Genomic DNA, 24649 nt, shown 5'->3' on the forward strand with positions numbered 1-24649 from the left:
CTAACGTATATGGGGACTCTGATTTGTTGCATGGACTAGTGTGAGACAAACTGGACATGAGACAAACATCTAGAAAACAATCCAGCTGTCCCCTTTAACCATACCCTTTGAAAAGCAGAAATACGGGAGAAGCAACGTAAGTGGATCCTTGTCTCTGGCAGTGCACAATCCGATGCCACCAACTAAAGCCTGCTCTTATGACAACACTAAATACTTAATATTTTTCTCATGTAAGCAGCTGAACAGCAAGGAGGAATAAGTCTTCAAAGTATACCGATACTGGAAAAAAGAAAACACTAGAATATTTCTTTTTCAGGCCCCCATCACACTTTTCTCAAGGCTAGATGGGAATGTTTGCAGACAAGCATGTATTTAATGGAGTGAATAAGTTAAATAACAGAAGAGCACTTGCACACAAGTACTGATTATAACTTCTCCAGAAACAGTGACCTAAATGAACAGTATTACTCAAGTTACTCTAGTCAATTAACAAGGCCTTTTTTTTCTTCTCCAGGAATCTTCTCAAAGAAGAAGAATTAAGACTTTTGTAAATCTCTAAAAATGTTCACTAATTATTAAACACTACACACAGAATCTATACCTATTTATGCACCATTAAAGCATCCTCCTCCTGTCAGTACAAAATGAGTATACATTATAATTATTCATAACTCATAGGAAAACTGCAAGCTCTTACCAAATAATCATCAGGCTTGATACCAAAAAGTTCTCTGAAATATCGGAAAGCAAGAGGTGCGTATGTCTTAAATCTGAAGTCAGGATAATGATGAGCAGGGGTGAGATTGCTCCCTTCACTGAAAATGAAAATAAAACAAACCCAGTTATTATTTATCAATTTATAGCAACATTCTGTAAATCTCATCCTTAAACGTAAAGCTATCTCAATCATTGACCTTGCTAGACAAGAGTCATGAACAGACAAATGTGCATTTATGTATCACCACTCAATGTAATACAAACAGCCACAAGAGGCGAAGTATTGCCAGCAAATTCCTTTTTCTCTCCTTCAAGTCATTAGTCTTTTCACCATCATTTCCACATTCACAAAGATCATGTTTAAGCTACTGCTACAACTTCACACATCCCTCCAGGGTAAGCCAGTCCAATAGCTTACTAACACAGAAAGGGTCACCCCATTTCATGTAAGGCCTTCCAAAAAGCTTGGAAGTTAACCCAGAAAAACATAACTTCACACTAGCTTGGTGACCTGAACTGGTTCACAGGAGAGTCATACAGATACTGAAGACACTGAAAATGCAAAACAGATGAAAAGATACTAAAAATGAGACAGTACAAAAGAATACTAAATCACAACAAAGAGGACAACACTGTGTTGCCAGAGCAGTGCTAAGGAAGCAGGTCTACCTGTCTTGTTTTGGTGCCAGAAGGCTTTGACTGGCTCAGCCTTATTTATGAATCTCCATTCGCAGCATTAATTTCTTCTGCAGGTTAATTACAGTTATGGTACCTCTCTCTTCCTTGCTAGTGCAATACAAGATTGGAAATACATACTTAAGTTGGTAACCTTGAAGTGTGTTTTTTTTTTTATTATTTTTTATTTGCCTGTGACATCGCATTTTTTTTCTTGCCTCAGTCTAAACCACCACTAGCTTACATGTTCAGTTAAATTAGAACACAGGTTGTGCACATTGTGGGGAATTCTGGAAAATGGCATGCAGTTACACACAAGATACAGATTCAAGCTAGACGAGGCATAGAGAAAGACTACTGTGGTGACCAATCTGGCAGACAGTCTTTCTTAAAGAAGCACATGAGAAGAATGTAGCCCTCTTAGATCTTTTCCTTGTTTTATACTACACTTTCACTGTGTGTTTAGGTTGCAGTTGTATGATTCTTTAGATGAACACTATGCTATCTAAGCTGAAGAAAAAAGCAGGAAGATGTTGCCAGAAGGAAAAAAAAATTAAAAACTGCCTGTGGATTTCTTAATGCAGGACATTTTAAAAAGGCTTTAAACAGAGGAATAATATTCTATATTATGATTTCAACGCAAGCAAGAACAGAATTAAGATATAGCTTGGTCACTCTGCACAAGTTTATAAATAATTGAGAATAAAATCCATAATACTGGACATGGTGGCCAAAATAAGCTCCTCTGACAATACTTTATCCATTTCATTTACCCTAATTAAATTATTCAGAGATGCATTATGTACCTATATGCTTAGCATCAGGAATATACAACGAATTCAAAGGAAAAAGACTCCAGGAATTCACATAAATGTGAAGAGGAATGAACTCAGTAAATGTCCTACAAAGACTAACTTATGTATCATGAACTTACTATACACGTAGGACAAGCCTTGATTGTACAGAACCAAAACTTTTAAATATGTTAAAAAGCTTTGGTTCTGTACAATCAAGGCTTGTCCTACGAACTTGTCTCCTGTTATCACGTTGTTACCTGGTAGAAGTTTACCCCAACCCATTTAGCTGCCCCTGCGTGCGTAACACCAAAATCTACCAGAACTGAACTGCTGCCAACTAAAGGGTTTTAACTGGACAGGAAGCTTTCTCAGGCTCCAGAAATGCACTTTTAGATTTTTGAATAGGAGACAGATGAAGAAAAAAAATTTGATTTCTGGCTGGAAATCGCATGTCAAAAGATGGCCATGGCTGAACAAAAATGCATACAAAGACATTATAATGGTATTTCTTTGATTGCAAAACCACATGGTTGAGAGCTGGCAAAGGCTGCCTAGTCCTAATGAACTCATTTGCACGTTTTATAGTCTAACATATAACAACTCTAAGGTATTAAAATCAAATCCACTTATATTTTATAGTTCCATTATATATTTAAAAAGAGAAATCAATAAGCTACTAGGCTGAATGGGATATTTTTCCTTACAGTTAAGACTGGCTAATGCTTTTTCTTACTTTTTGCTTACTTTCAGTATGCCACTCTTGCCTGACATGAAGCTTTGATTGACACTGAATTTTTATGTAATATTGGGAGGACAAAGGATAAATATAGTCATACTGAGAACTTGGGGCTACATTTGTAAATGTAGTAGATTGTTTTGAGATGCAGACAAGAAGAGAACAAAGTGTTCTTTGATGAAAAATCACATCCTTGTCACAAAAGATTTATCATCTCAACTTTATAATAAACCTCCTACCTTTTAGAACGTACCTTTATAAATCTGCTTCTTGTAGCAATAACTCTTGTGTAAGTGTGGCAATAAATATATTACATGTCCTTGCTCTACTAGAACATGCCCGTCCCATCGTTGAAACTTCACTAGGGTAGCAATAAAGATAGGATGTTCTCTATGCTAATATCATGGGCCCAAGTCATTTCTTACACACAGTATAAAGAAAAATGACCACAAGTAAAAAAAAGGTTCTTAATAGCTCCAGAGATGGACTTTAATGCATAGTACATGGAAATTTATTTCAGAAAAAATAGAAAACAGCAGTTATTTTTGTACAGCACTGACACAAAGAACAATTCCACGTACCTAACACCATAAGCTTACTTTATTACAGATGTGGTAGTCATTTCACTAAGCAGATCAGTTCCTTTATTCTTTGTAAAATTACTAAAAATTCTTTTTTACCAAGGATCTGCAGGGTTTGTTAACATACCCTACAGTTTCTGCTGATCATATTGATTAATTTCGGTTTCATTGCCTAATAGAATAGATTAGAAGATGCCAATAGTAAGCTTGTCTCTAATGTAAGAAACAAGCTTGACAAAAACGTAAGATTTCTTGGTTAGCTTTCTGGATGAATGTTGCTTTTAACAGAACAGAAGAAGCACCCTGACTTCAAGTAGTTTCCTACAATAATGAAAACTTTTGAAATCCTTGTGGCTAGGTATGTCCTTGCTCTCACCTGCAAAAGGACATTTTCCACTGACAGTTCAATACTGTCCTGTTCACTCTTGATGTAAATACATCTTTACCTTACTTTGACATGAAATTGTTCACAGTGTATCCTCTACCTATCCAAAAATCACTTGTAATAGATAAGGATGCTATGCACACTATTTGCAGGCAAAAGCAAGCCTCCAGGTAGGTGCATTAACTCAACCCACCATAAAAGTTGCAATAATAAAATAAGATTCCTTTGTTTTCTCTCAAATAAAATATACCTCCCACTCTATTAGTTCCCAGGATGATTTATTCTGTGCTTTCTCCTTGCATTTTGCTGGGGAATTCACTCATTTATTCATGTGCATTTCACTCTGGCTGGATAAAAGAATACGTGCAAAGCATTTCATATTATAATTTCTAATCAGGCTAGGTAGTTCCCAGGGTATGGCTATGTCTGTATAGCACATCAAGAAGAGTACCTGAGATTTGCTGACAAAAAATCTAATCTACAAAATGGAGCTTTGGAAATAAAAGAAATGCACTCCATAAAGAAAGAAGGCAATCACATAAATTTCCTCTCGTGTAGATTAGAGCATGCATCTACCAAGAAATAGAAATTACTTTTAATACTAGCTTTGATTCCTGCAACCTTGGGGGAGTCTAGTCTCTGTACATGAGCTATGACAAATAACAGACTTTGGAAAGTTTATGAATCAATTGCAACTTATGAGGTAATTTAATAATCTTTCCTGAAGACCACATGAAAGTAGAAGACTGGTAGTTAGAACAAAAAGGAGAGATTAATGCTAATCTATGCAAGTCAGATTTTAATATCTAGAATAAAAAAATAAAATAAGCATTTTCCAGAAGGAAACAGGAGAGCTGGTCACCTGGGATATGGAGAAGGCTGAGGAACTCAATGACTATTTTGCCTTGGTCTTCACCAACAAGAGCTCCAGCCACATGGACAAGGCTCCAAAAGGCAAAGGCTGGGACTGGGAGAATGAAGAACCACCCTGTATAGGAGATGATCAGGTTCAAGACCATTTAAGGAACCTGAAGGTGCACAAGTCCATGGGACCTGATGAGATGCATTTGTGGGTCCTAAAGGCAGATGTAGTTGCTACATTTGTTGCCATTCTCTGTCATACTTGAGAAGTTGTGGTAGTCCAGTGAAGTTCCCACTGACTGGAAGAAGGGAAACATAATGCCCATTTTTAAAAAGGAAAACCTGGGGAATTACAGGCCAGTCAGGCAGTCTCACCTCTGTGCCTGGCAAGATCATGGAGCAGATCCTCCTCAAAACTATCCTAAGGAACATGGAAAATAAGGAGAGGATTGGTGACAGGCAACATGGCTTCACTAAAGGTAGATCATGCCCAACAAACCTGGTGGCCTTCTGTGACAGGATTACAGCATTGGTGGAGAGGAAAAGAGCAACTGACATCATCTACCTGGACTTCTGTAAAGCATTTAACACTGCCCCCCATGACATCCTTGTCTCTAAATTGGAGAGACATGAATTTGATGGATGGACCACTCGGTGGGTAAGGAATTGGCTGGATGGCTGCACTCTGAGTTGTGGTCAATGTCCAAGTGCAGATCAGTAGCCAGTGGTGTTCTTCAGGGGTCAGTGTTGAGACTGGCATGGTTTAATGTCTTTGTCAGTGACATGGACAGGGGGATCAAGGGCACCCTCACTAAGTTTGCTGATGGCACAAAGCTGTGTGGTGAAGAGAGACGGGATGCCATCCAGAGGGACCTGGACAGGCTTGTGTGAACCTCATGAAGTTCAATAAGACCAAGTGCAAGGTCCTGCATCTGGGACGAGGCAATCCCAAACTCAAATACAGGCTGGGCTAAGAATGGATTGAGAGCAGGACTTGGATTAAGGACTAAGAATGGATTGAGAGGAGGACTTGGAGATACTGGTGGATAAGAAGCTCAACATGAGGCAGCAACATGCACTTGTAGCCCAGAAAGCCAACTATATCACATCAAAAGCAGTGTGGGCTGCAGGGCAATGGAGACGATTCTCCCCCTCTGCTCTGCTTTTGTGAGACCCCACCTGGAGCACTGCCTTTAGCTGTGGGGTCCCCAGCACAAGAAGGACATGGACCTGTTGGAGCGAGTCCAGAGGAAGCCACAAGATGATCAAAGGGCTGGAGCACCTCTCCTACAAAGACAGGCTGAGGGAGTTGTGGTTTTTCAGCCTGGAGAAAAGAAGGACCTGGGGAGACCTTATTGCAGACTTCAAGTATGTAAAAGGGAAGATGGGATGGGACTCTGACAGGGAGTGTAGTGATAGGACAAGGGATAAGGGATTTAAACCTAAAAAGGGTAGGTTTAAGTTAGATGTAAGGAATACATTCTTCACTCAGAGGGTGGTGAGGCACTGGAACAGGTTGGCCAGAGAAGCTGTGGAACACCTCCAGGGATGGGGCATCAAGACCAGGCTGGATGGGGCTTTGGGCAACCTGGTTTTTGGGAGGTGTCCCTGCCCATGGCAGGGAGGTTAGAACTAAATGATCTTTAAGGTCCTTTCCAAACCCAAACAATTTATGACTCTATGAAATATATGTATTTTTAAATAACAGTATGTGCATCTTAACTTTTCTTCTAGTAAATGATGTGGGTTGATTTAAATATAGGTGGTGCAACATCAAACTAAAAGTGAACTAACACCAATTATATTTTCAATGGCTAACCCTGTGGCTTGCAAAAATTCTGCTAAACAGGACACCCACATGTGTTCCTTGGCAGCTTTTCTTTTCTGTGGCCTCACCCTGGTGGGAAGTGCCCATGAGATAGCACATTTATCTGAAGGTGCAGGGAAGATGAGCTGCATCTCTTGATAACAAGCATTCAGCAAAGAGCAGTGTTAATATTCTGTGATGTAACTGTTTACAAAGTAAGTAGTCATAGTATAGTTGTGGATCCACACATAACCTTCTTGTATATAAAAAAGGTAAAGAGAAGGAACAAAAGAAGAGAAGAATATCAGTTCTCTCATGTTACAGCAGCTTTTTTCAAGTCTGAAAATCACAATAAAACATCTAACATTAAATGCTCCCAGCATTAAAAACTAGCAAAGAGTATCCAATCTCAGTGCTACTGTTCTTGGAAAAAGCTGCTCATTTATAACCCATCAAGATGTATGCAAGTGCTACTAACTGTATACAAAAAATACACTCATAGACCAGTGCTAATGTAGTTCAGGCACAGCTTTGGCATATTTGTTTCCTACATATTATTTCAGGAAAACAATTGTTTCCCATATGGTAGAAATAAGTATTATGGCTACCTGTACAAATAGGTGTGTATTTGCTTTTTTTCACATTGTGGGATAAAGTCCAGTGGTAATATCCTTGCTTCTCACTGTATTTGCTATATTTTTGGTTACTATTTACCCTATGCTAAGCAGTCCCCTGCAGAGGCAGCTGTAAAGTAGACCTGTGAATTGCAAATAACTTCAAAACAAGCCAGTGGTATCTGTGGAACAGCTGAATACAAAGACATTTTCTTATGATGATATGACTGTTTAACAAACAATTGGAGATGCATTTAATACAAGGGATCTCTGAGTCCTTCATGAATAGGTAAGTATGCCTACAAGGTCATGTAACCACACAAGTATCCAGAGTATCTCAGGTTTACCAAGAATTTGATACTAATGTAAGTGGGCAAGACCAGTAGTTCATAATGAATGTGGGTTTTGCTTTTGTTGCCACAGTATCACCATTTCAAATACTATTTGTTTTGAAACAGGAAACTAACTGCTTCCTCCTGTTTTTGCTGTCACTCTACTCACAAACCATGAAAAAAAGTTTCTTAACTTGGGTTACCCAAGTTATCCATCCTGCATATCTCTGTGACTGAAGCACTAAAAAAAAAAAAAAAAAAAAAAAAAAAGACTATTTCTTTATAAAAGGTGTCAGGCAACCTTCTTAGCTGTCTGTTGAAACTGCCCAATTGGAAACAGATATGCTCACATAAACTACACAACAACTAAGTGTTGATACGAATATTTGAATCTATTCACATGTAATTTTCAAAGTATTTTATGCTTCTTCAATTAAAAAGACACTGTTTGGTCCATCACAAAACCTATGATACCTGTTTGGTACAAAGACATTCCCAAGGCCAAGTGTCATACCAGAAGACAGTACACTTCAGTCTCTGAGGTAAGGTAAAACCCAGACAAACCCTAAACTTTGCCCAAACTTTTACTTTTCTTAGTAATTTCCACTGCTGATTTGGGCTGTCATTCACATGCTACCTTACCACAGTATTAAGCTTTGGATATTAAATAACAGAAAGCACTGAATAATCTTTCGTTAGCATCAGAAGAAAGCAATTTGCAATTGAACAAGTTCCTTGTACAAATGTCTGTAGCTGCAGGGCACATTCAGGTCAAAAACATGTAACAGACTTAATATTTTAATTAGAAACCACAAGTGTTCATAACATACAGGGTCTAGATCCTGTAAATACAGCATATTAGTGAGGGAAGTGCACAAGACTTATTAACAGCTTGCTGCAAAAAGGTCAAAGACAACTGTGCTTAGCAGTGGCCTGTATCCGAGAAAACAAGAAGACATGAAGCCTGAAACATACTGCTTTTCTCCAAATGCTCTGTATTTCTGAAGCTGCATACTACTGACTAGCCAAAGTTGGCAGACAGTATGGAGTGGCTTGTCAAACCACTGCAGAAAATGTGCCTACCTAATAAGTGTCTGCTGGAATTGCTTAGCAAGCTGCCCACATTCTCAGTTCACAGGCAGCTAGCTGCACAGCCACATGGCCCAGCAACCAGCTTGAGCCAACAGTGCCAGACACAGCTGGGCTGGTTAGCTTTGCACCAAGGCTTTCCAACCATGGCCACGCTACCTGGAGCTTAGCTCTGAATTTAAATTAGATAGCTGTCAAAATACTACCGTAACCACATTGCACAAGTGATTGATTTGGGAACAAAATGTCACACCAAGAGATGAACTGATTCCAACTGACGCCAGAGGCACTGAGCATAATGCAGGAAGACCAGAAAAAGCCCTACACAGCTGAAATATGGGACAGAGGAGGGAGGAAAGATAGAGAGCAGCCAGGATGCATGACTTTCCCACTGAATCCTCCAGCTATTGCTGCTGTAGATAAGCACCAGATAAGCAACTCCCTGTTGTATTTTCAAAGCAGTGTTTAAAAGCAGTTTCTCTTGTGGTTTCAGCCTATGCAGGGAGTTAGGCTGAGACTTCAGATGTCCTATCTTCAGAATCAACTGGGTCACTGCAAACTGCATTTGTTTTTTTAGCACAAAGGGCACATTTGCACAGTGCCATTTAAACTCAGTCTGGACTGTAGTTCTAAATACACCCTTTTATAGCAACCCCTATTAACACCTCACTTAACTCCCAAAAGCAACACAGTATAAACTCCCTATTAAAAAAAAAGGAAAGTCACAAAAGGGACAATGTAAAGTAGAAAGTACCAAAGGCACTTTCCCACCTCCTCAATTGCCACAATGTACAAATGAAACCAAGCAACTTTGCAATTCAAATCCACTCACTCTGCTAAGATACCCATACTTCACTGAGAGTCACTTCCTGAAACAAACACCTAAATGAATCTGGGATAACCTATAACCCAATTAAACCCAGTTACAAAGTAACTCTGAGCCAGGCAAACCTGCAATCTGTGGGTTAATCCTGATTTACAACAGCTCCCACAGTAAATAGTGCAAGTATGTTCAATTCTGAACTGACCATTTTTCCCTGCCTCTTTCCTCCCTCCTTCACTAACTGTGAATTGTGCTGAAAGTGTTTTCCTGTGGATACCAAAGCTGGGCTACAGAAAGTACTGAGGTTTACTTCAGGGGCTGAGGGAGATGCAGAGACTATTGCTCTTTGGTCACTTACTGAGTTTATAAAACAACTGTTAGTTTGTTAGCTATTTGTCCCTAAAACATCTCAGATGATACTGTTTTGCTCACTGGAACACAGCCTGTTGTTTTGCTGCATTTCTACTAGCTCAGGCTTATTTTATCACAGGCACTATGACAATGCTCATCTTGCTGTTAAAAGAACAGGTGTGCCTGCGACTGTGCAAAACAACTGTTCTCACTTCTCTTTCCAAATCACACCTGCCAGATCTGGATGTCACTGGGGAATATCAGCTAATACCCTGCTTGGAGTTGCAGCTAAATTATGTATACCCCAAGCAAGAGGAAAAGTGTTGCTTCTTGCTTGGTAAGTAACAACGTTCTGCACCATGCTTGATGCACTGCCTTGACAGGTTCTCTTCCAGCTGTAGGTATTGGGTGAAAGGATTACTTCATCTCAGCTTGCTCATCACCTCCCAAAAGTAGTCAGCCCACTGCATCTGCTGGTGTAACTAATTTGAACTTATGTCTTTCAATCCTGACCAGTCCAAGCCAAAAAAAAAGAGGACATGCAATCTTATCTTTTCACCTCCAGCTATGGTAATGAAGCCAGCTACAGATATGAGTCAGGAATTACCCATATAATGCCACCGTTAAAGACTCAAAATGCCGGTACCCTTGGCCATCAGGAAAGAAGCCTGTACCACTACATGTAATACTAAATTATGATTTATGCAAATTAATACCACCTTGGATCAAAAATACTTTAGATGAATGTACATGTTATGTGAAGACAAGAGAAAGACTTTAAATTTGAGATTTGTTTGTTAGTTTAAGAAATGAAGTGTCATGATTGTTTTTAAGAGACTGCTATGGACAGCCAATTCTTAGTTTCAGAGAAAGTATTACCAGCTAGGGCTATGTGTAGAAAGGCTCTTTGTTACAGACAAGACGAGTTACTATATTATGTACTCCTGCTTACTAGAGAGCTATTCAAAACCAACAAGTCAGACTACTTGCTGATCCAGCCATTTCTTTCGTTCATATCCTTTTCCTTTTTTTTTTTTTTTTGGTATCTGTCTACAAAGGTGCTACTACAGCTTTTATGATAAATTTCATGTTACTGCAAACAGGCTATTACTTCAGTCTTTGTTCTCTTTCTCAGTCAGATGGGATCACTCCTAGTTCTCCCCTAAAACCAGTACCAAACAACCAAGGAAATTCTTTTTCAAGTGTACAAGCATGGAAGTTTCATAGGTGACTACAAATCATTTTATCTTACTTGGCTTTTGGAACAATGTTAAAAAAGATACAGATAAGCCTTTTTTTTCCCCAAAAAAGCTTGGCTATATAATAAAACAGTTTTGTCACGTATATCTCATTGTATTTCATGAACAACGAAGTCAGTATCACAGCCAAACAAACAACTACAGAATCCTGCACAGCTGTCACAGTTGCAAAGTTTACAAATATGATGGCTCATTCCATTTTTCAGAACAAAGAATACACTTATTTACATGATATGCAAATGTCTCAGTTTAACAAAGAAAAAAATGAGGTTACAGTGTATGAAAACACATGCACATAGGCAACATATAAATGTTTATCTAATCCCCAAGAGAAAGACTACAAAGTTGTGTACAGACATTAGTTAACAACAGAACACAGGATATGGGATACCCTTGATTCCTACAAATGTAATGTAAATGCTTCTTTTCACATAAGAAATACCTCTACTCCTTAAAAGATACCTCATTTCAGAGGAAATCAGAAGTTGAAACTAGAAAATTTACTTCAGCAAAGGTCAACTTCAACCTACTACAATTATTTCATTCATGGTCAGTTTAAATTCCTGTTTAGTGACATTAATAATCTCTGAACATTATTAGAAACAGTTTATGAAGTAATATTCAAATTGCAAATGAACCGAACTTAAAAAAAAAAGACTTTAAATATTTCCAAATTCAGGAATTACTGCATAGGTAGCATCTCCTTAAAAAATAATGGACACTACTAGTACTTAGTAATTCTGGAAGTCCAGACAACACTAAATAGAATACATCCTCCTGGCTTTGAAATATGTTTCTTATTTTCCTATACCTGCTTTATTTGTTCATACCATAAGTAACTTTGAAGTTACGTGACACTGTACATCAGCTTCTGAACCAACAAATGAAGATGACCTTGATTTCTCTCATCAGTGTACCTGTATTATTACAGATTCTGCATCATCATTGCCAAATGCAAGGCAGTAATGGTGCACAACTTGCAGTATGCTATTAAGAGCCAAACCTAGTCACAGGCTAAAATCCTGGCTAGAATGCTATATTAAAGCTAGCATCTTACGTTACTCTTAACCCTGTGGGACTGGAATTTGCATTGATTTTGATAAAACCTCAACAAAATTGCAAGTACTATCCTCAGTTTTCAGAGCCCAAACTACATTTGTGAACGCTGGGTGTAATACTTGCTATATAGATCCATCAATCACTTTCAACTGTAGTTAACAACTCATTTAACTGAAAGTGTCACAATTATTTTCCTTCTCTAGATAAGACATGCCTCAACTCTTCAGTTGAAGTGTGATCTTCCCAGATTTCTCCCTACCTTCATTTTCAATGACAACTTGAAGACGGGAGCATTTTCAAGTTCTCCTACCTCAAGCTTACTCTAACCCCATTTTGTCAGAATCGTAAACCAATCCTTATTTGAAGTATTTAGGTGGAGTTCCATTATGAAATTCTGCAAGAAAGTATTTTGAATAGGCTGGTCCTTACCTGGGTAGGAAGACGCTTTCCACTACATAGAAGTCTTGCATAAGAACATCTCTGTCTGGTTTTGATGTGAGGTTTCCTACTGTGTATCCTATTCCCAGCTGGATAGCACCTTTAATAGCTGAGGATGCAGTCTGCATAGGAAGTAAGAATTCAAGCATCAGTTTGCTACAAACAGATTTCTTTATCAGTAATATAATACACTAAACACGTAATCGTTATCAGAATAACAATGTTACATCATCTTTACCTCCTTGCCTTCAAGAGCAGAGAACATTTATCCAGAGATGATTTTTTTTTTCAATTACAAGATTTAAAGAAATACTATGCTGTAGCAAAAGCCACAAAAAAAATACTCTTATTGTACAGACTGAGAGCTTTAAAACTGTCTAAAGAATGTAGACATCAGGTTCTAACTTGGACACTTCCAATATAATTAGACATCCAAACCCCTTCCCGAGTCTGAAACTGCATGCATTCTCTTCTGGGAAAAAAAAAAGTTACAAATTCCATAGGAATGTACTCGCATGCCAATGTGTAAGTCACTATGCTAGCTGCTGTTCTACATACAAATTCTGGGTACAAATTTATTTACTAAATTCTGGTTAGCAGTCAGTACAAGAGGTGTACTCACTGGGGGGAATCCAGAGAGAAACCAAAGTGATGAGGAACAAAAAATCTCTATAAAAATCTATGCACAGAGAGTGAAAAGACTTAAGTGACTTAGATTCAAGTAACAAGGTTTGCAGGGGACAGAAGGGTTCAAATGGGCAGTGCCAGATTGTTTTAGACACCATATATGCAAATTGAGCTCATCTCTGATATTTTCTCATGCTGACTAGACAATCCTGCTTTGATGGATAAAAAAAATGGTAGAAGTGAGTCAAGATAAGAAATTGCCCAAGAAAGGAACTCTGAAGAAAATATGGAAAGAGTGACTAATGGAAATGATTTGGAAGGCAAAGAAGGTTGTCAGGAAGGAAATATCTTCCCTTAGCATGGTATATTTTCTCTAAATTGAAGACACTATTTTGATGCCTGTTTTCAGGTTTTGTCTCCCATCGACCAAACCAGAGATTGTATCAGCAAAGCAAAAAACACCAGAAGCTCCATGATCAGAACTATTGCAGCACTCAAACAAAAACATTTCAGAAGTGAGTGGGAATTACATAAGAAAGAGTTAATGTATACAAAACTTTTTTTTTTTTAGTTCTCAGAACAGCTTATGCCAAAGTCACTGCTTATTTTTAGAAAAGAAAATATGGAGATGTGTAGTTCCTCATTAATTAAGACTGCACACCAAGCAAAACTTGCACTTTTATAACAGTTCTGAACAGGCAATTTGGTGGGAACAAACATTGCCACCGTTCTTAGACTGATACTTTGACTAGTAAAAAGATTTGGCTTGTGTTGTAAGATGATTCACATTTTTCTTTCCTAAAAAGGCCTCTATTCATGAATGATTAATGCCCAACAAAAGCAGTAATTATGTAACTTCGATCAAACCAATACACATACAAAAAGAGTCTGTGCTTCATAGCTGGACCCCTATCCTGTTCACTGCCACAGTGTGGGACTATGTCTGAAAACACACCACAGATAACCCAGTACTCTATTTTACTGAGACAGGACATTCAAAAAACAAATAAAAAGGCAGGTAACCCAGTAATGTGATTCCAAGAGGACAGTACTGGATCACCATTCTGGCATGTAAAAAAAATTCTGTAGGATTTCTGCAAATACAGACCTTATCTACAAGGTTATTTTCTTGTGAATTTCCACTCCTATTCAGGGGTGACATTAGTAATCACCCATAATCACAGCAATGGGTTTAACAGAAAATCAATGTTATTAATTATTCAGGATATTTTAAAAACTGTTTTCAAACAAATTGATAGCAGTTACAGCATGCTGAAGGCAATTGCTGACCCAGGTCAATTGCTTATGAACTACTGTCATGAGTTAACAACCCTCACAAAGGCTGGTCAACCAAGACTCCCTCCTCCAAGGCTATTTTTTGTTTCCACAAGCCTTAAACTGAAAACAAAAATCTTGGAATTTATCTCAATACAAATGCTTGTTTTGGTCTATTGTTTATTATTATTGTTTTGTGGTTAAGAATGGAATCCAAGGAGGAGAAAAGGAGCTGCTCCTCAGGCCTTAGGGAAAATGTTCTTGATTCATCCATTTCACTGCTGAACTGCTAAAATATATATTTGTTTGTTTATATATATTTATTGGAAGTCAGTGTCGACCAATGCAAATGGCAAATATCCACTCTCAGCGTTCATTTTTCCTTACTCAGGCACCTCTTCCAATGCTTATAAAAGCAGCAAAGTCTAGTTTCAAACCTAAAACCCTCATATCTTTCAATTCCTCTTAAATACTCCCTACTGTAGAAAAAGCAATAAAGTTTAGCAATCTTCTGTGCCAAGAATTCTCCCTTAGTAGAGACTGAAGTATTTTTATATATATTTATAGTGGTCTCATGCAGATGTTCACAAAATTGCCTTGGGCCCATGTATCAGCTGTAACTGTGCAGCAACTCTTGGATCATTTACCAGGTTACCATCACCTTCTGAAGCTCTAAGAAATCAAAGAATGAGAATAATCAGGAAGATGAACAACTTCAGTTCATGAATTATATACCCTGGAACTAACTGGATTCATAGCAAATAATGTATGCCCTGACAACTGTCTTTGCTACCTAAAGTGGAATAACAAAACAAATGCCTATCATCCTCCTTTTACTGATTAGGTTATTCCTACTTACTGCACAGGTGTGCTCAGTGTTATGTTTTGTACTGACAGTGGGACAGAAACCCATGAAAATGTTGCCAGTTTCATACTGGACTATCTTTTACTGACCCTAGTACTGCAAATCCTAATGTGTCAGGCCTGAAATTGTCCACCTCTGAAACATTAACAGCATAAACTTGAATGGGCATAAGCACACATCCTTATTTTTCTCAGATCAACTCAAATCCTAAGTGTTATTGACTTAAAACAATACCTACTTCTAATGCTGCTATTGAAAAAGATTTGCTGTCCACTCTCCAGCCCACAAAATATATGCAAGCTACCCATCACACTGTGCCAACAGCAACATCTATGTGGCCAGACAAAGTACAAAAGAGCTGATACAAGAGCAAGTTTTCAGCAGGATCAGTTCCCTGATTCATATAAACAGTTATGTCAGCTGCCTAGCTGAATGCAAGTATCACACCATCACAGGCTAAAGCAAATTTCATGCTGTTTAAGGTTGTCCTTCTACTGGCTGAGGGAGTGTAAGTGAAATCTGAACTAGCAAAAAGCCTGCCTATTCAAAATTAACATATTATCACTTCCTGAATATATCCTAATAGACACTGAATGGCACGCTAGCTCAGTGCTTTGTCATATGGCAATCACATTCTTGACTAGGTAGTGGGACCCCTGGGCTTCTTTTCAATCCACAGTCAACAAGGGGTATAGTTTCTCCCCAGCCTAGTTTTTCAACAAAAGTTGTTTCAGGAGAGAAAATGTTTTCACATAAATTCAGGTTAAATGTAGATACTAAGACATAAGGCATGCAAGTATATCATTAAGGATAACTACAATTCCTGCTGCCATAGAAATCGAGAAATTACCCATTTCTTCTGCCCTTACCTCCTCCACCTATCTCTCCAGAATGCCAGTATTTTAAAGCAGGTAGGGACAGTTCTCTTCCACCTGCCACCAATTGCCTGTCAAATGGGAACAGTTCAGCAAAGGAAAAAGAGATACATTTCAGGAAGAGGTACAATGGTGATAAAGAGCTCCAGGATCCTCCCAGACAGAATTCACCAGTCCCATTTAAATTGAACACAAGTGGGGTCACCCTATCTGGATTACTCTATGTAGAACCACAGGCTTCTAGAATGGTTTGGACTGGAAGGGACCTTAAAGGCCATCTAATTCCAACCCACTGCCATAGACAGGGACACCTCCCACTAGACCAGGTTGCCCAAAGCCCCATGCAGCCTGACCTTGAATACCTCCAGGGATAGGGCATCCACAGCTTCTCTGGGCAGCCTGTGCCACTGATTCACCACCCTCTGAGTAAAGAATTTCTTCTTTATATCTAATTTAAACCCTAATTTAAAATTTTAACTTTGTAAGTTTAAAGCCATTACCCTTTGTCCTGTCAGTCCACTCCCTGGTAAAGAGTCCCACCCCATCTTTCTTGTAGGCCCCTTTAACATTCTTGAAGTCTGCAATAAAGTCTCCCTCTCTACTCTGATCATTTCTGTGGCCCTCCTCTGGACTTTCTGGTCCATGTCTCTCTTGTGCTGGGGACCCCAGAGCTGAACACAGTGCTCCAGGTGGGGTCTCACAAGAGCAGAGCAGCGGGGGAGAATCACCTCCCTTTGAACAAGCCAAAATAATGGATTAACAAATAATAGTGGAACTTATTGTAATGCCTTTTTTTTCTCCTCAGTCAAGAAAATATCTTCATTATGTCTCATAACGCTTAGAGAATTCTACCTTTAGTATTCCTATACTTTTTATTTTAGACATCTGCCTGGCTGTCCATGATACGAACATATTGAAAATGAAACTTTACTCTTCCACCACTGCCTATGGCCTCTCCACAGTTTTATCCCTGCATGTAAGAGATTAAAGTCTTCATTCTGATGAAATGTTATTTTTGCCCCTTTTTGTCACAACTAACTGTATCTTTTCTCTGTGTTTGTCCTATATCTTTGCTAAAAGGCCCATAGAGATGAGATTTGATATGCAGAGTTAAAAAGTATAGTGAAAGGCTTAAGGGCAATAAAATATACTACAGTACACAGTTCAGAATACAGAATATCTGCATCAGAAATAAATATTTTAGCATAAATTGTACTGTTACATGAAGTATTGTTCTGTACAGATGGGTCTTCTACTCTCTCTACATGACTCCAAGATGAAATTGTTTCAGACCAGGAAAATAAATGAAAACTTAAATCCTTTCAAATCAGGTATAAAGTTTGTGCATGATCCAATAAGCAGAACTTTTATATTTCCTACAAATATTCTTTTTCAAGCTAGTTCTCCAAAACTTGTATTTGTTATTTTCATTAAAAAAGCATTAACCAGATAGATATAACATGTGTAAAGGCCATTTACGTTCAGGTAACAACAACAAAAATGAACTGAAGCTATTTAACAACTGGGTACAGGGCTATTGAAAAGACTATGAAAATATGTCCTTTAAAAACAGGGAAAAGAATTCAAGGATGACAGTAATACAGGTACTACAGTTACTAGCAAGAATATTACATGTTGCCAGATAACTATTTCCATTACAATTTGAAGGTCATTGCAGCTTCCATGTAAATGTCTAGCAAACCTAACTAGCCACTGATTTGAATGGCTGGCAAACTTAACAAGCCACTGTGTTCACAGTGAACAAAGACTTTGGATATGGTAAACATGTTTAAGAGAAATGTTTTAAAGTATGAACAAGTTCTCTGTATCTGAATGGGGCTATTGCTGTCAACAAACAAATTATTTAAAAACAAACAAACCATGAACAGAGAAGAACGGTGTGAAACGTAGGCTTCATTTAATTTATAGTTGTTCCCTCTACTCTTATTCACAAAGCTATTTTCCCATTCTTCTCCCACAAGGAGCTCATGAATAATGTAATTCCACATTTTTGCTTTCTTTAAAAGTAGACATCCTAGGAATGTCATATAGAACTGCATGAATATAAACTTTGTCCTTGCTTATCTGTTAGCCCTTTTTATGACTCATTTTATTGCAGCTGAAGCTTAGCCTATGAACTTTCTGGGTCAAAGATGGTGATGCCTGGCTTATTGCAGGTGCTATAAAGCAGCTGCTATAATGGTCATACTCTTTGTCTCAGAAATTTCACCTCATTATCATTCTGGAAGGCAAGATGATATTTGCTTTCTTCCACCCTCTGTACTACTGTAAGTCAAATAAATACAGGTAAAACAATACAGGTTTTTAAACTCTGCTTAATGAAATGATAGAGATGCCTTTTTATGCCACTTCTGTGAATGAGGCAGTGAGCAGACAGCATCTGAAGTGAAACCACCATTGATTAACACTGTTCTACAGCTATGCTTCCCACACAGTGGCTATTAGTTCGTTTCTTTCTACATCCATGGAGAAAAGATTGCTCTTATCTCTTTCGCCAGCTCACTCTGCTGCTTAGAGGGACTAGATCAATGAACCAATCATGAGGTGGTCTACCTCATGCTACCATGTTAAAATACTAGCTGGTACTCATCTTCATTTAGTTGGAAAACTTAGCTCATAAAAGAGGTCACACTCCTCCCCATGCTTAAGATTCTAGAGCTTGAATAGACTTTAATTCTTTAACACCAGTTATTTCGTAACACCCTAAGAATGCATTTTCACTTTGAACCTTATAAATTTATTACACTAATCTGAAACCACAGTGAGAGGCATAAAGAAGCTGAGGTTGGCAGTACAGGAAAAAATTCTGATGAAAGATATTCCTTGACTCGTTGTTTAAACTAAGACACAATGCACACACTTCAAATTGTCAATCACTTAGATTGCTGAGACCATAAACATTGCTCCCATGTTCCAGGGGACTGGTGTAAAGTAACTGCATATAGAAGCCCTCCTGCAAGCAGCATACGCAGTGAAGTAAAATAAATAAATAAATCAATCCACAGGGCTTCACTTCATCAAAATGATTATAGCTGTGTGGATTTGGACAGATCTGAATTGTCTACTGTAAGAAAGCATTTGTTCTCCAGTTATACTGGTTACCATAAGTACCAGAAATCTACACATACTACAACTTCTACGTAAACATGGTTTTTAAAGACCCCTGAAAAGAAACTAAGCCTCCAAAAATAGCGTCAACACTTAAGCCAAACCACCTGAGGAGGGTGCCTGTTGAAAAACAGGATGTCTTCTTCAAGCAACATGCAAAAAAAACTTTTTAGCATTAAGAAATTGCCATTTGATCCAGGATGCATCCAGTAATCATACAGTCCAATGCTTTTGTAGTAGAGCTTTCTTGTCTTTGGGTGCCTCTTGTACTTAAAGTCCCATTGACAACACTTCTTACATCTGCTTCTGTTGATGCTTCTGTAAGTGGCTACCATATCTCAGCATGCTCTCTGAAGCTGCCACATTTGAGCTATCAGTTTCCTTTTATGTTAAATCACAGACACTAAAATAGGACTACTAGAAAACTAGTGACTGAACTGTTTTTCCTGTTTCTCCACAACTTGGAGTAACATGGTACCCCTTCACTCACCCTTAAGGTTACGCTACCTCTCTGACAGCTGCTTGCCCAGCTGCTGCAGGTCACATTTCATCAAAATGGACTGCTGTCCATCCCCCTCACCTCTGGATCTTGGTGCTGGGGGCAGAGGTTAATGCCCATTCCTAAGCTGTTCTTCCTACAGAAGAAGTTACCTTGTGCTGCTAGTCGGCTTTGCAAGAAGCAGCTGGGTCGTCCAGATGAAAGCTCTGCACAATGTTTTTGTTACAATAAGGCAATTCATAACTCAAAATAAACAGAAAATCAGACATCCAGATGTAAGCAGAAGTAGCATCACAGACCTAGCAAAATAAAAGGCTGCAGCAAAGGGTAAAAATATCCAGAGTATATTTACTCTTCCAAAAAACTATTCATTATACTGGTCTATGCCATGTTCTTTGGCCATTTTTTTTCTTTGCACTGTAGAGCTGTGCCAGAGACCAAAGTAATGCAGCACTACATGCTGCTCTACAGTGTTGGCTGTGCTTTCTATATTAAACATATCAATAGCTATGATCCTAAAATATAAATAATAGACCACACCCTTATCTAGTTACTGTTCAAAATTGGCAAAAGCTGTTTTCTTGTATTTTTTTTTTTTTTTTTAATAATGTTAATAATTTTGCTGGGATGTTCTCCCAGAAGAGAAAACACATCCATGTTAGATTCTTTCACTTCCAGCTCAGTTACTATCAGAAAGATTTTATCACCCAAGTTGAATATGATCTTCTTTCATATTTAAAAATTGGATTCAGCTGACTTCATGGTTTTCATTTCAGTTAGTTATTTCTCTATTTCAGAACACTTATGCCAAAGCTTCAGAAGTAGCCATGAATCCAAGTACTTTAGTTCCCCCACCCCAGGCAAGAACATAAAATTGAGTATGGTAAATCTGGTAGTAGCCACTGCCACAAGCAAAACCATTTAAACCAATTTTGTCAATATCTTTACAAATGTACAAAGCACTCAGAAGTATGCCATTGAAAATATACATTCCAGTGCAGCACAAACTCCAGGAGGGAAGTTTCATTGTCTACAATAGCAAGTATTCTATCTGTACACATCAGACTCAGGACATAATCCAATGCCATCAGTGATCCAGCAATGCTACTTGTACATGTTTGCAAGCTCTAACAATAAGGAGCTGATTTCCTGTATTCAGATAAATTCCCTTTGCTCCTGGGCAAAGTGACTTACACATGATATGCAGTTTTGAACAGGTTATGTAAGATGCTTGCTGTAATACACTAGAAAGTAGAACTGTAAAATATTTAACAACAGAAAACAAAGTCATGCCACGCATATATGCATGTGCGGCGGCATTCAGATTACAAACAGATTTTGGTAAACCAGTAGCAGGTTTCCACAAAAAGAGCACTATGTATTCTGGTGTGATTTTCTTATACACACTTAACATGCCCTGACAGACCTGTCTGCACCTCATTCTTGCTACCAGCATATTAAGTTTCAAAATACTACTGAAATCTTATTTGTCAGAAAGCAGATTAAGGAACAACCATGTGATTGAAGACTTTGAAATGCAAAAGCTGCATTGCACGTCAGCAGATTCTCACAACTGAGTCTGCAAAATATCAGGAGGAAAATAAAAAAAGTCGCTGTTGCATACTTGAGATTTCAGTAACAAAATTGTGACTGATATCCACAAGAAGCTAGTCTGGTGACTCCATTTTGCTGCCAGGTCTACCTTCTACTTCGCTTAAGATCCTCAGGCATCAAATGACGCAAAAAATCTCAGCTTCTCAATGATTTCTCATTTTCTTTCAAAACAAAACAAAACACAACAAGATCCAGTGAAACCAACTAACCAACCCTCTCCACCATACCCAAAGTACCTTCAGAGTTTGCATACTTTGAGATTTCTTTGATCTCTAAATTATTTCAATCCTGTACCTTAAAAGCTGCATTGAACACACAACTGTGAAGCTTCTCTTCTTTTAAATGCATTCTTTGATTAGACTGATTGAAATGTTTTTATGGTATTCACAATGTAAACTTCATGAAATTTATGGATGGAGAGAAAACCCAGGAGAAATCCCAGAGATACGCTTGTAGAAAACGTCTACAGTTGAACAGACCTACAGATGCATTTTGAATAACACCATTTTAAACAGAAGATACTCAAGAGAAGGTTGTGGTTTTCAAAAGGAAAAAAAAAACAAAACATAAAGTTGTGTCATCTTTCAAGGACCTTTACTAAATATTAGACAATTAAAAGGTAGAAAAGCTTCTATGTCAGACTGAGGTGGCAGAAAAAATATATTTAAAATATCACCTAAATGAGTAAGAATTATTCAAAACAAACTGTCCCATTGTCTTCATCTAGTTATGGATTTCAGAATCTGTACAGTTAGGATGTTTTAATCAATGCTTGTGCAAGGCCCTAATGTTTTAGTAAACTAAGACTTTTTTTGAGCTCAGAAGTGTTCACATTCATGCAGCTGGCAAGGCACATTTTCTTCTACCAGGGATGTGGGCCAAAACATTAGTGTTATAGGAAACTGAAGAAAAACATCTTCATGAATTCAGATAAGGACGTTACCTACCTCTATTTTAGCTGAGCTAAACAAAATCAAAAAGGAAATACTTGAAGAATCTGACATCCCAGAAATACAACTGACAGGTCTACAGGCTACTTATCCTTACAGAAAGCTTTACCCTAGATAGAGTCAGCGACAATCTGCCAGAGAAAGATTCTTTTACCTGACTGAGCCAAACTTAAAAAATAAGTATAATTATTACCAATGTTTGTAATAGCTCTTATAAACTAATCTACATAGATTGAAGACACATTTGGAACATACTGGCACTACACAACAAAGACACTACAGAAACAAACATTTTTGTTATTAACAAGATTCCTTCAGCACTGGTTTTGGCTGGGAGAGAGTTAATTTTCCTCCTAGTAGCAGACATGATGCTGTGTTTTGGGTTTAGGATGAGAATAATGCTGGTAACACACATGCTGGTTTTAGTTGCTGCAGAGCAGTGCTCACACAGAGCCGCCCTGCCAGCGAGGAGGCTGGGGGCGCACCCAGAAGGGAACAAAACCAGGACAGCTGGCCCAGGCTAGTCAAAGGGAAGTCCCACACTCATGCTCAAAGCTGGTGGTAGAGAATAAGTGGGTGGGAGGGGATGTTTGGAGTGATGGCATTTGTCTTCCCAGGAACTTGTCACATGTGCTGAGCCCTGCTTTCCTGGAAGTGGCTGATCATCTGCCTGCTGGTGGGAAGTGGCAAATAGATTCCTGGTTTGGTTTTGCTTACATGTGCAGCTTTTGCTTAATATAGTAAATTGCCTTTAGCTCAACCCATGAGTTTTCTCAGTTTTACCTTTGTGATTCTCTCCCCCATTCAGCTGCAGGGGAATGAGTGAGTGGCTCCCCACCAGGGTTAAAGCACACCACCTTCTTCCCCCAGGATGAACAGGCTAGTAATCCTTTTGTGAACTCTACTGAGGCCAAACAATACCATAAAGAGTTACAGTGCACCAAAGTATACTGATGTACATACACATAGAAAGGACTATCACTTTTTGAAGTGTTCCCATTTTCACCCAGTGAATGATTCAGATGCTTCTTAAAGAACTACAAACTAATTTATCACTGTTAACCAGTCCTCTAAACACTAGATGAGAAGATAACCCACAGCAGTGCGCAGCCTGACTGTGTGAACAGGATGCAAAAGGCAGAGTTACAGAAAGGAGATGAAACAACAGAAAACAAAGCAGATTAGTCTTTAGGTTCAACTCATCCTAGAGCTGCTGCAGCAGTTGAGTCCCACATTACTAGATACAACTGCAGCTGTATAGCCCACTCACACTTCAGTCAGTCCAGTTGCTGCTTAAGGCAATATCTACATCACCTCCAGAGACTTCAGAAGGTTAGGTAATCCACAAGGAAAAGGTAGTGAAGGTTTTCTACATGCCCCAGCAGAAAGTTGTTTTTCGTCAAACAGTGATTAGAAATAATTTGTTCTCTGATGGAAATGTGTTTTAGTAAACCATCATTCATCTCAGCGGCAATGAGAGTGACTGTATTGCACTAAGGAAAGCAGTGCAATTTACATTAGAAGCAAGCTACCTTTATCTCCAAGATAAAATAATGATATTTAAAACTTACATAAAACAGGTCAAACCAAAAGTCAACTATTTGCAATTATTTTCTCTAATTTTCCTTCATGTTTTACTTATGATTGTAAGGAATATCTATGTTTTCAAATCAAGTAATGAAAACACTGTTTAATATGTATTGATTAGTTAGGTTTATTTCTCATTGGATCTGGCGAATGGAAAATACCTCTAAAGCTATGACATTTATTTAATTTTCTCTTATGGGTCATTGAATTTTACATCAGACATTTTCCATGCATTATGTTTTCCATTTGTATGCACTTATGTATAAATATATACATATTATGCATTTATATATATATGATGAAAGTTGCACAGACATAATCCTTGCATGCTATTATGAAAAACAGACACAAGATATAATCAATCAATATATAATTAAACAAAATGTAAAATGGTTTAAAGCAAAGTCAGTTTGTTTTTTAGATGATATTAAGAAATGTCCCCTCTCCCCAGCCAACAAGCAAGGAAAACATAATCTTTCAGTAAGGCAGTATCAGCACGTTACTTATCCCTACAGATAAGTACATCCCTACATCCCACCTTATCCCTACAGCATTACAGCCATTCCAACATATAGTTGAATATCATGTTTGTTTGTTTTTGCCACAGAGAAGCAAGCTCCTTTACAATTGCTGGGACAGAGAGGCTGATGAAGCACACTGGGACATTTTGCTCTGTGAGAAAATGAAGAGTTCAAGGAAGACTT

General features: G+C 38.2%; 1 protein-coding gene across 1 annotated transcript in view; it reads right to left on the reverse strand.

Moving 5' to 3' along the window:
• PIP5K1B (phosphatidylinositol-4-phosphate 5-kinase type 1 beta) overlaps window positions 1-24649 on the reverse strand; it is a 74724-nt gene that overhangs the window by 44444 nt on the left and 5631 nt on the right. The window contains exons 3-4 of the mRNA XM_084304739.1: window positions 12516-12646; window positions 698-815 (exon numbers count right to left, since the gene is read on the reverse strand). Coding sequence (XP_084160865.1) covers window positions 698-815; window positions 12516-12646 — 249 coding nt within the window. The remainder of the gene's footprint in view (window positions 1-697; window positions 816-12515; window positions 12647-24649) is intronic.

This window comes from Netta rufina (assembly GCF_964035555.1).
Source record: "Netta rufina genome assembly, chromosome: Z".
In the NCBI taxonomy this organism is placed as follows: Eukaryota; Metazoa; Chordata; class Aves; order Anseriformes; family Anatidae; genus Netta; species Netta rufina.